At 42.1% G+C, this 13,108-nt stretch overlaps 1 protein-coding gene across 1 annotated transcript in view; it reads right to left on the minus strand.

Annotated features, from left to right (window-relative positions):
• Positions 1–13,108, minus strand: part of TENM2 (teneurin transmembrane protein 2) — a 1,257,685-nt gene that overhangs the window by 60,608 nt on the left and 1,183,969 nt on the right. The window contains exons 23-25 of the mRNA XM_069199351.1: positions 11,341–12,215; positions 2,370–2,545; positions 348–583 (exon numbers count right to left, since the gene is read on the minus strand). Coding sequence (XP_069055452.1) covers positions 348–583; positions 2,370–2,545; positions 11,341–12,215 — 1,287 coding nt within the window. The remainder of the gene's footprint in view (positions 1–347; positions 584–2,369; positions 2,546–11,340; positions 12,216–13,108) is intronic.

Below are 13,108 nucleotides of genomic sequence, written 5' to 3' on the forward strand. Positions count from 1 at the left end.
GAGGTCTTAACACAAAAGGTAGCTCAGTTTGTGTGATAGTGTGTCTTTACCTAGTGCTACATTGCTTGAAACTCAGGTGGTGGGAGTATTTACGCATGCCATAGGCAACGAAAACCTAAAAAGCTATCCTAACAACAGTCTAATAATTTCCTCTAGATAGGTATGGTGACGACTGGCTGGTCAGGCTCTTGAACACCAGCTCAACAGGGACAAGCACCTCAAATTTTAACACAACAAGAGGAAAGGCCATATATGTATGTGTTGCTCTTGGTCATTAAGTAATCTATATCTGTTAATATAAAAGCTGGTTTATTTGGTGTTATACTCATATATTATATAAATCTTACCCTCAGTTTTCTTCCAAACACAATTACTTTTCCTTTGGTCTGCTCCTTTCTCATCCGCCACTCGATAGAGTTCAAGCCATTGTCAGTAGGTAGGGAAATGTTGCGCCGGCCTATTGTAGGGGTTGCAGTACCAGCCAGAATGTGTGGCTCACTATGAAAGCTGATACCCATTCCGTTGGCATACATCACCCGGAGAGTGCCGTTGGTGCAGAGCTGGTAGCTGTTGCGCACTTGATCTAGAACAACAGAGAGCAACTTGTTGGATTACTATGTTCCAAAGAGATGTTTACAGCCTTCTTGTCTGAAACACAAGTGGTCATAAAGTAAACAGTTGTAACTTGGCCACTACTTGCATTTGAACCCTAACTAATGGTAGTCTCTTTTCTCTTTCTTCTACTACGGATGGACAGGACACGATAAAAGGCATGGCACAGTAAACAAATGGTGTGTGGCCAGGACATTCCCAACAAACACACAGATTTAAATTGCACTTAACAGTGCTTGTTTTCGCCAATTTAGGGTTGCCCAATCCACGTTTAGCAAGAGTATTTCAGGAGCGGTACAAACCTCATAGTCTTGAATGTTATAAAATGCACATAGAGAGGTTTTTTGAATACCTTTGTAATTCAGCATGTCATTCATCCCTCTATACTTTTTTCCAGATGTTAGAGTCTAAAATAATAGGTGCGCCTTTTTAATAAATCTGTACAGTATTATAAGGACACTTTCAAATAATTTTACTATTCACCGAAATTAAATCATGCTGGCGACTATAATTGTTTTTCTTTCCCTGAATAGATGCTTTGCATTCCAACACATTCCACCGATTGGTCATCTCTCTGAGTTGGGTGGAAAATTCTTATCCCTACACCAACAGGAGTTTCAGCAGAGATTGGGATCCCAGTTTTCAAGTAAACACTGCGTGCCCCAACTTTCCTCTAATCCTCTAACAAATTTACATCAGTTAAACCTTCAAGTTATCAAGGAAAATGCGCATAAAACGCCGATACACTCAGAAACTGATAAACTAAGCATGCCTTTCTGCATGAAATTCCTCATGTTCCAATGCGAAATGCAGAATCCCTGACATTTACTACACCCGGTTAATACAACCCCTAGGATATCTTTATTTAAAAGCTTTCGACACACTCAGAATCAGTCTTAGTCATTTCACGTCTTGTACTGTTATGTACACAGAGGGGAAAACTCCGCTTTTTATGAAATGATAACTAAAGGTCCCTGACTCTTCTAATCAAAGAGGAACCCTTACCCACGAAGAAATCAGAGTTGAACGCATATTTCCCTGCAGCAGCACTCATGCAAAGACGTTTCAGTGAACTCTGAATGCCAGCACACCAGAGGCCTATAATAAAACTGTGCGGGCTCCTGTTTAGTGAATGACTAATTAAATTGCACAAAACTAGTGCTTGCTGACTGTGCAGTGGCCCAAGGTATGATACAGTAGATCAGGAGTTTTAAGGCAAAGACGAGGTGGGTCTCTTTTACATAAATACAAATCAGCCTTTAAGCATATTCCTTATTTTATTTCTTTTATTAGCCTAATCGTTTCCATTCTAAGAAAGTCATTCAGAATAAGTGCTTAATAATTCGTTCCCGAAAACGGACATGCTGTCATTCTGAACAATAGATACACCATTGACAAACACAGAAGGTATAAACTGGAGGCTCACAGGAAAGGCTGTCCCTATCAGCCTTCTCTGGCGGCTTGCCTCGCTCTCTGTCTCCGTCTATGTATGTCTCCAGGCTACTCTTTCCCTCAGTCTCCATGATTAAACTTTGACAGGAAGTCAAGAGTTTATGGAGCCTTTACTCGCGTTGTCATAACCACCAATCATTCTGTAATTTACGAACACGACCTGTTTTTGGAGTTCTTGTACATATGGGAATCGTGAAAGGTTTCTTTGTTAGGATGTCGGACAATTTTTTGATTTTTGAAAACAAAAAGCTTATGCATTTGTGACAGCATTGTTATTATGACGTACAATTTAACAGAGCACATACCTTGAACCACAGTGTAAGACGCCTCTACAGAGCTGAGATTGGTGATCACAGTGACATCATCGTCCCTGTTGGAGTTCTCAATATCTATAGTGATGGATTTTTCCATTTCTCGGTGAAGACTTGTTACTACTCCGGTCGGGCGTGTCACATTGGTCAGGCGTCCTTCATTGTCATAGCTAAAAAATAAGACAAAAAGGGCAACATGGTCTTCAGAGCTGTTTGTTTTAAGTCGGTGTTAGTTTTGCTAACCTTGTACGCAGGGCCTCTGGAATTATGTGGCAAGAGCAGACCAAATTATGCAGCAGGGTTTAGTAAGTTAGGCTGCAAGAAAAGGCAAATTATAAGGGCATAATGTGGCACATTTTACGACAGTATTACTTAATTATTTTGTCATTTCTACACTTGTTAACCCCGCCTGGGCAATAGTTGCACCTCGTTAGTACCACTTTAACACACACATATAGCAATAAGCAACCGAGGGCCTTCCACTGAGCAGCAACACATGTTTCTGCATGTTTAGTAACTTTCGAACCATTTGAGCTAGAAACATTTTTTTTTGTTAAATTTAGCAGATTATGCAACAGATGATGGTTTATGTGGTAATTGCGGCAAATCAATAATTATTCGAATAATGATGGAGCGGCCCCATTGCATAATTCCAGTGGCCCTGTTTATATCTTGTTTAGATATGGCTTCAGCCCGCCCTTTTCATCCACTGGTCTGTTATTGTGCCATTCACATGTTTTCCTCCCACTACAGCATACAGCATGAGGCACCCACCTGCTCATTTCAGCCATAGGCTAAACTCATTGTGGGTGATGGCATTTTGCCCTTTGACAAGGAGCACAGAAGTGGCAGGTATACTATGGCAATGTGTGCCTTGTGAAATAAAAACATTTTTGCTTTAGTCATTTATTTTAAAGATTGATTAAGAACCCAACAGCTTTCCCAAAATACTGTGTTCCATAACAATTGATGAAGGACCCAATAGTTTCTTCAATAATACAGCTTTCCATAAACCATGACAAAACAAACATGACAAAGTCAAATGACTGGTGGCCAACACTAGGGGCCATATTTATACTTTTTGACGCAAAACTGCGCCCATGCAGTTTTGCGTCAAAAAAATTAGCGCTGGCTAACGCCATTCTGAAGCGCCATGCGGGCGCCGTATTTATTGAATGACGTTAGCCGGCGTTAGCCGCCGGCGCTGTCTGGTGTGCGTTAAAAAAAATGACGTACACCAGGCAGCGCCGGCGTAGGGGAAAATGGAGCTTGGGCGCCAAAAAATGGGGCAAGTCAGGCTGAGGCAAAATTTGCGCCGCAACCCGATTTGCGCCATTTTTTACTCCCAACCCCCATTGACATGACTCCTGTCTTAGCAAAGACAGGAGTCATGCCCCCTTGCCCAATGGCCATGCCCAGGGGACTTCTGTCCCCTGGGCATGGTCATTGGGCATAGTGGCATGTAGGGGGGCACAAATCAGGCCTCCCTATGCCACAAAAAAATAAAAAACAAATACTTACCTGAACTTACCTTAATGTCCCAGGAATGGGTCCCTCTAGCCTTGGGTGTCCTCCTGGGGTGGGCAACGGTGGCAGGGGGTGTCCCTGGGGGCTGGGAGGGCACCTCTGGCCTCCTTCTGAGCCCACAGGTCCCTTAACGCCTGCCCTGAGCAGGCGCTAAAAAACTGCGCAAAAGCGGCCGTACGTCATTTTTTTTGACCCGCCCACTCCCGGGCGTGAATTTTGCCCGGGAGTGTAAATACGGCGCACATGCCTCGGAGTCGATTTTTTAGACGGGAACGCCTACCTTGCATATAATTAACGCAAAGTAGGTGTCCACGCTAAAAAATGACGCTAACTCCATGGACTTTGGCGCTAGACGCGTCTAACGCCAAAGTATAAATATGGCGTTAGTTTTGCCTCGGAATTGCGTCAAAAAAACGACGCAATTCCGGCGCAAACAGAGTATAAATATCCCCCTAAACCTTTTGGCTTTGCCAGTGCTTGTTGAACATTAGTGACGGACTTGGGAAGGGAACCATGTGAGAGACACTCAAAAATTGGACACATTATTTAGTAAATGTGTCCTGCTTTTATATTGGGTAATTTCACAATATGCGTAAATTTCTGTAATAAGCAGATACAAGTGTATTAATTGGTTTATATGAGCAGTGTGACACAGACACTTGCACATACACAGAGCCACAAACACACAGATCTGAAAACAAAGTCGTGTACCTAGGCATTACACATGAGCAAAACTGATTGTTTTTACAAAATTTTGTGAAATGTACAGTATTTGTTTTGAGAAAATTAAATGCAACAACACACCTTGCGCTTAAAAGATTCATATGGTATACCAGTAAGACACTATTTCAATCATTCAAGGAAAAAAATGTCTCTGGGCCACAATTTTTACTGCACTTCATTTAATGCAAAATTGACAAATTTCATAACATTTTATTCATGTAAAAAAAAAACATTGTTCAGACTTAGGACCTGATTTAGAGTTTAGAAACATGACAGACATCCCGCCCACTGTATTACGATCCCCTAATAGCGTATTGAGATCGGAATATGGCAGTCAGGATATCTGTCACGGTTGCGACGGAGTAACCCATCCCCCAAACTCTAAATCAGGCCTTTAATTCGTATTCTCTTAGGGGAGCCTCAGTCTCTCCAAAATCAGATTTCTGAAACTGTTATCTCAAAAAAACTACAAGATTGTGTTACCATAGCAAACTATTTAACTCTGCTGCGTCTCTCAAGAAACCCAAATTCCAATTAATTACATGCACACACAGCACCATCTCAAATAACTCAAGTACTAGTAACGTAATGAAGGTAATTAGGCTGGAAGAGTTGTGAACTAGAGGGTAAGTGGTTGAACAAGAACCAGTCTCACTTGATGAGATTGTGTACATTTTGGCAAATCACATCAAGCAGAGCCTAAGACTTTTATGCTGGAAATTCCAAGCGCTGTGCGAAACCCATAGACAGCAATGCACAGTCACATGGGGGCCTCATATTAGCAGTCTAGAATGAGTATAGTAATTGAAAAGAGTTTCTCATGATAAAATAATCTCCATGCAATGTCTTCTCTGCAACGCAATGTTCTTTCACTCTTGAAAAGATGGGAGCAGAGAATGGCTAATTTTAAAACAGTTTGCTAACTTTGCATCCTTTGACCTGCTGTCCCTTCTCAAAATGAGGCCTAAATGCTGAGATTGTAGATTCCTGTGCACCAAACGGTGTGTAGCCTGGATATCTCCTCCACCTCTGCTATGGCTGGGACCTGCATCATTATATGTAGAGTAGCTTTTACTACCTACACAAACCCATTCTTTTTAGGGTAGAGCCTGCGAGTGCATGGGCTTGCGCCTGCATCTCAAATGCAAGACACTCTTGTGATCTGTAAAGGGCTTGAAGACCGCTTGTCGCTCACCATTTGTTGGTTTGTGTGGCACTCTTCTTTACAGCATCATAATTCCTTGATGGCATGTCTTGCATCATTTCCACTCCTTGGTGTGGAGCAGGGATCAAGCACTAATTGATTTCAACTTAATTAGTGCCCGTCCACTGCTCCCAACATGATCAAGGTACTATTTTATTCTAATTTCCAGTGTCCCACAAACAGAAGGCTTGTGACTGGCAAAATAGTACCCAGCAGGACAAACCAAATTACCAAGTTTTATTTTTTAAAGCTAACTTTATTTAAAAATGTTAAATCGTCTTTTCTCAGTTTCCACTCATTTTTTTTTTTTTTGCTCCTGGGCACTGTTGTCAAAAGATGACAATTCACTTGTTCACAACATGCGAGACCCATTGCATTGCAAATGCTTGTTATCTCTGGAATAAAATGGCTTGCTCTTCAGTAACATCTGAATCAATTGAGCCTCATTTTGCACTCCTTCATGTCTACCCATGCTTCTTTTTACTTAGAGGACACTCCAAAGGTTGTATATACTGGTGTGGGCCCTCTACAAATTGCAAGTGTTAGAATGGTTCTTTGCACAAAGATTCCAAGTCTGAACGTCTTTAATAAAAATAAAAAATTTATGCTTTCATTTCGGTAAAATATATTACAACTCTAAGAATAAATAGATAAACGCGACAGTGGATGCATCGGACAAATTACCAGAACAATACCAGGTCTTAAACTTCACTCTAAAATGTAGATGACAATGACAGACTAGTGAGTATCCTACCATTTCTTGCAGGAAAAGAAATATGCGTCAGAGAATTTTCAGACAAATTATTTTTGTAAACCAAACCTACAAAAAAATCAGTAACAAAGATTGGGTATTGTAAAATTAATTTGAAGAATTGGTAGAAAACCCTTTAGAACATCAGACAACCCTTGCTGTGTGTCACTACCATGGAGATGATTACCTCACAGACTACAGGGTCATGGCAGGGACTGGCATAATGCCACAGAACCCCAGAGAGTTTGAAATAATGTGATGCTACTTAGTGGAAGATCATTTTAGTTGGGCCATGTGATTTGCCTATTGGCTCAGTCAAACCTCTGCTTAATCTGGCAGAAAATATAAGGGCATGTGCTCTGCACAGCACTGCCAAATGCCAGATTGAGAAATTCCCAGATTATTTTTGAGGCCACTTCTCTTCAACCATCCTCCACTTCCTGTCTTTTTAGCTCCCTCTTCTGTGTTCTTTTTCATCCTCATTTCTCCTTTTACCACATTTTCCCATCGTTCTGTTCCACTTAATTTCTCCATTTCTCTTTCTAGCGCTTTAAGAAATGTGGTGCAATAAAATAAGGTCTGGTCCACAAAACGGAGTCCCTGTGCCCGTCACCTGACCATCAATATACATGAAGCACTGATTCAAACGTACACTACGAGTAAAGCAGGGATGGGGCGGCCATATTTATACTTAAAAAAACACATCCTTTCTGTCTGTTTTGTCTCATCTCACTGACAAATCCTGTCTGCGGTGTTCTGAGAGGAGTTAAAGACAGGCTTTTAGGGACTCATATTCAATTGTCAAATACAAATCAAGCAACATATAACATTTGTAAAAGCTGCATGCCAGCATTCCTTGTGTGTCTTTGAGAACAAATTGCCAAACATGTAACCAGAGAACAAAAACATAAATGCATGTTACCTTATTTTTCTTCTACGGTTATGAAATAAAAGATGTGCGATACCAGTTGGTCATCCTCTATTTAGCTAAAAAAAAGTAGTTTTATCCCACATTCCATTCCACTCCATGGTGTGAGGATGATGGTACCAAAGGGTGCAAAGGTAGACGAAGTTGCGAGGTGCAGAAATACTTGTATTGAATTGTAGTTATACACTTCGTCAAGCCCTGAAAGCTTTACTGAAGCCAGGGCCAGACTGGGAGCCCGAAGCAGCCCTGGCAGATATTGTCAGACCAGTCCCCAAAGGGTGTGCAGCGAGCGAGCCCAGCACTACAATGGGGTTTGAGGGAGGTTCTCTCTCCCACCCAAAAATTGTGAAAAAATAGCAAAAATGGTGCATTATTCAACACGTTTCATTATACAATCAATTGTATGTGTTTTTAAAGCATAGTAAATGATGACCTTACAGTTCACCAAGATACAGCAATTTGTATTGGGGCTCTTCAATGATTCCCTCGCTATCATCCTCTAAAAGTGCCTCTCATCCCTCCATAGCCTCTCCCATATGTATTTCATTTGTTTTGTAGTGCATCTCTTGCCAGCATAGGGTATTGGTACACTTTACATCACACTGAGACAGTGAATCGTTGAGTGTAAATCAGTGTATAGAAAATGTTACATAAGACAAAGGGGACTAGAGAATGTAGGATTTACGTCATCCATAATGGTAGGCTTTTTTAAGAGTGTGTGGTCTTGGGAAGCATAAACTCAGGATTCAAAATGTACACAGTGGTTAGGGTAGACTTTACTAATAACAATGCATTTGTACCCAAACAAACCCTTTTTTCACAAAATTAGGATAATCAAACATGGGGGGGGGGGCTAACTTTCTAATGTGTACCATGCAGTTTAAATGCAGCTCTTTGGTGGCATTTCATAGCTCACTGTGCTAGTTTATAGTTGCAACTTATAGATTGCACAGTAACAAACGGATCTCTGTGACAAAGCAGTATCCCATTGAGCATTGCACATAAAATGCTATTCTGTGATCGGCATAGTTCACATTCTTTGCAGCTGGAACATTAACCTTTTGCAGTACCTTAGATGAGTCAAGACTGCCACTGGACACAACTCAACATCTCGCTCCAGCAGGTACATTAATCGCCAGAGTTATATTGGCACTTTTATTGGTGCCTGAAAACAGGTGGAAATAGAAGTAACTCTGCAGTGCCTTTAAAACTGCTGCACTGCCACAAAACCGGCCACCCGGTAACAAACGCACCCCCCCCCCCCCAAGATCACCAGCCTCCCGGGGAAACACCCGATGCCCAGAACGGCCAGTCTGACCATGACCGAAACACTCATATGATATAGATATCAGTAGGTACCACTGGGAATTCATAGACGTAACAAAGGTGGAGTTGCTGTCTTATAACTGGCCAGTTTTTATAATCAAGAGAGCTACGAGAGCATGCCAATATGTGCGGTATTAATAGCACTTTAAATCACGTGGGTGACAAGAGTTGGCATTATGAGCTGAGTCGGAGACTATGGCTGAACTTAACTTCCTGTCATAGTTGTTGTATCGTCTGGTTTATGCACAGCTTGCGTGCACCAGCATTATAACTAATTAGTCAATTACGACATGTCACCAGAATGGAGGTGCTTCTTCCATAGAGAGTAATCGTCCTGCAAAATGTGAGCAATGAACTATATCCTACGGGTCGAAGCAATTCTGCAAAACAACCAGCAGGTGTCGTCAGTCCCAGCTGTACCGCAATCGAGGAAAAGCGGCCTTTTTCCATGCAACATCGCATTCAGAAACGGAGTCTGGACATTTTAACTAAGAATGCAATTGCCTATCTTTAAATGGATTTTAAGCCACTGTCAGTAGTGTTAAATAAAGGACGAGGGCTTCTACATTCATAGGCAGGAACGGGCAACTGTTATCAGTGATGCTGAGGTTTCAACAGACCTGGCCGCAGCTCAGGCAGGCCCCTCCCAGTGGCACTCTTTCACTGTGTGTTGAAAAAATGGGAGGGATATGAGAAGGCGAGGGAGCAAGGGAAAGAAGAGCCATGAGAAAGGGTGCTCAGGCGCCCCCGGTTTCCCTGGACAGTCCCGTTTTTCAGAGGACGGCCCCGGTGTCCTTACACTTTTAAGTACATGTCCAGGCCCTTGGGACAAAGGTCAGGTCATTCTGCAAAGCAGAAGACTGAAGACTAAAATGACAGTTTCTGTCAGGCATCACAGGAGGAGGACGGCTGCCTACTGCCAGCAGAGACAAAGTGTGGAGGAGGGTAGGGGGGCTCAGGGTGGAGGGGTCCTGCTGTGGATAGTGTTATGTGAATGTAACCTTGTAAATATGTGTGTCTATGTGTGTATGTGCGCGTGCATATACACACACGCGCGTGCGTTTACAAGCCTACTGTGTGCATATGTACACACACATTTAGAATTAAGACTAAAAGCTTTATTTCTACTTCTATGCGTGGCCTGTTCCGGTTTTTGCTTCTCAAAATGTGGTCACTCTATATGAGAAGCAAAGCAGTTAAAACGACTCCCCTCACACAACAGTCTCCAGAAACAGTATTTTAGGCACTGCACTTTGTGCTGCGCCCATTTAAAGGTTTGCGATCTGGCGTGGGACCAGCTCGCGCATGCAAGCCGGCCCTGGCTTTCGCGGTTTACCCTTGTCTCCAGTTTTGGGCCAAATTTGCAAAGATTTTCTTTGAGTAACACCTGCCTTCGGTATGATTACACCTACGTTGTTTGGACTGATTTCCAAACCTTTTTGTACAACTATGTGTGCCCTGCTCCTAGATTAGGTAGGACTTACTCTTGTGTTCGCAGTAGTAAGGCATATCCCACATATTGCTCCTTCCAGATGTATCCTGTGGCCCGTAATGCACGACTGGAACTATTATAATAGCATACTGAACAACCTTAAAGCATACACGTAAGACTGCTTTGCACCCAGGAGCAAAGCGTTTCCTGTTTGACTCCCTTTGGTGGTTGCAGGGTGACCAAACCCCGCCCCCCACTTGTCAATTATGCAGATCACAATGCATTGTTCAGTTTTAGTTTGGTCATTATGTTAGAATGGATTCTTAAATTATTCATATCGTTCATTAAATATCTGTACAACACTTTCTAAAAGCCTACTGAAAAAAAAAAAACCTCTGAGATGCCTGCATACTATATGAGAATGATATATCGTTTTTAACATAGAGTTTGGTACCACAGCTTTCCGGTTGCTAAGTGCTGCATTAATTGCCAAATGTAATAAAACACTAATAATCAACTTCAAAGGATGAAAGTCTGAAATTATAATTCTGGCATTTCAACTCACACTTGACAATAGCAACAAACCCCTCAGCTCACAGAGCCCCACTGCCAGCTTTCTGATGCAAGTGATGGAAAGTGCGACCATCCTTAGGGGTTTGGTTTAGGCAATTACACATTATCTTAATGTCGATGCATGCACATTTGCCAGGGATCCTGAAATATAAAAGCAGCAAGAAAATGTGAGGAGAAGGCAGGAAAGCCTAGAAACAGGAATGATCCTGCATATTCTGAAAGAAGGGATGCAAGAAATGAAGTCGAGTGAAGAGTTAAGTTGACATTTGATTGAGGGCTCCACTTACTGTGCCTATATATCTCTCTGGAGGGTGATAAAGGCCTAGGAGCAACCGGGCTGGTGGCAGTTTATCTTAATTAAATTTGAGCGACATAGTTACTTACAAATAATGTGAAGATAAGAAGACTGCATCAATTTGTGTAATATTTCAGGAATCAACTTAGAAACAAATAGCAAAGTGAAAACACATTGTTAAATTAATACAAAAATGATTTTCTTACTCGTAAAATGTTGTCCAGCCTGTCTCATCGCTTTTTGTAGTTAAAAGGCCAGTGTTCCCATCATAAGCCATCAAAGCCAGATCCAAATTCTGGGTGGAGACTGCCTTCAGACCTCCATTGCTGCCCACTGTTAGAGTCACAATCTGGTTATCGGGCATTAGGAAGTGCCGTGGGGTACCGTTGGCGTCCCTGCGTATTTTTAAGGAGTTGCCACTGTTGTCCACCATCTCGATGATATCATTGTCTGCACTGTAGGTGAAATTATGCAAGTATTCCCCGGTAACAAGGCTTAGAGTATACTGGTGAACTCCATTCAGATTGAAGACATACAATTCTTGCTCCCCAGGAGATGCAACCTCATATTGGTTAAAAGCATTCAGGAGGGGCCTGTTTTGCATGACAGCGCGGATACGAATATTGCCTAGGTCAGCAATGTAGACCGTGCCATCTGGAGCTACAGCTAGAGATGATGGAGAGTTCAAAAAGGCATCGGTTGCATATCCATCATCCCCGGCATAGCAGTTACAGTTGACATCATCCTTGCAGTTGCAGTCTGAGGCCGCCCCGGCTAGAAGAGAGATCTCCCCATTGGTCGTGACTTGGCGCAGCCGGTTGATTTTCTTCTCATTTGTTTCCGCAATGTAAAGGATGCCTGTGTGTGAGATGGCAATCGCGCTTGCAGACTCAAGAGCAGAGTGAATAGCTAACTTACTGAGAGAATAGTCTATGCCGGGGACCTGGCAGTGCATGGGGCGCCCAGCAATGATGCTCACTTGATGGTTTTCTGTTATCCGTAGGATGACGTTGTTCTCTAAAACATAAAGTGAGTTGTCCATGGGGTTTACTGCCAAATCGGTCGGCCATTCCATTCGAACCTATGAAACAGAACGTTTTATTATGAGTACCTGTTTTACACGTATGTCAACAATTTTACCAACAAAATAACATCTATCTTAGAGTAACTCATAACATAGTTGTAGAATATCGTTTAGTATCTCTCATCCCAACACAAACTGATTTGCAATTGCACACAGTTCTATTCAGTCAGCATGGAATGGTGAAGCTGATGGTTGTACCCCTTGGACATGTTACCATATGTTTATTAAATCAGAGCAGGAGAACCCGCCATGCGCAACACACCTCTTTTATGCGGGAGTGCTGCAAAACTGGAATTCTAAGAAATGTCCGACATTTTCTAGTATGGCAAACAAATATCTCAAAGACAAGTAAGTCTAGTAGAAACTGTAATACAATTGTAAACGTCTCTCTTGAAGTAGTTTGAGACTAAAATGCCCTTAAATCTAACAAGCAGTCATTCCACAGTAGATTTTGGTGAGCCAGATGTCTTACTCGAGACCTTGTACCCAAAAATTCATGCTCATCTTTCACATCGACTCTGCTTGCCACCATGTGGGCCACGAATTACAGAAAAAGTCGTGACATTTAATGTAAAACAGTCAAATATAGTAGAGGCTGAATTATACAATGGCAATTCAGAAAACCTTCGACGAATCTCGGCTTTCCTGCTTGACCAAACTGTGTGATCCTATGGCCGGGCAAATATTTTATTTCACCGAGCCTTTTTCCGAGCCTTATTATTCCATATGAGAGGGCCTTCAGAAATGTGAGTTTACATGTGCGCTGTACTAAAACCGTATGTGTTTGATTAAGTAGGCTATATAAACAGAGCCACTGGACTTTTGTGGCAGGGGAGGACCATTTTATGTGGTTGGTATGAATAAATGATGCACCAAGTACGGTCAATTAT

The sequence above is a fragment of the Pleurodeles waltl genome, chromosome 7, assembly GCF_031143425.1.
Source record: "Pleurodeles waltl isolate 20211129_DDA chromosome 7, aPleWal1.hap1.20221129, whole genome shotgun sequence".
In the NCBI taxonomy this organism is placed as follows: domain Eukaryota; kingdom Metazoa; phylum Chordata; class Amphibia; order Caudata; family Salamandridae; genus Pleurodeles; species Pleurodeles waltl.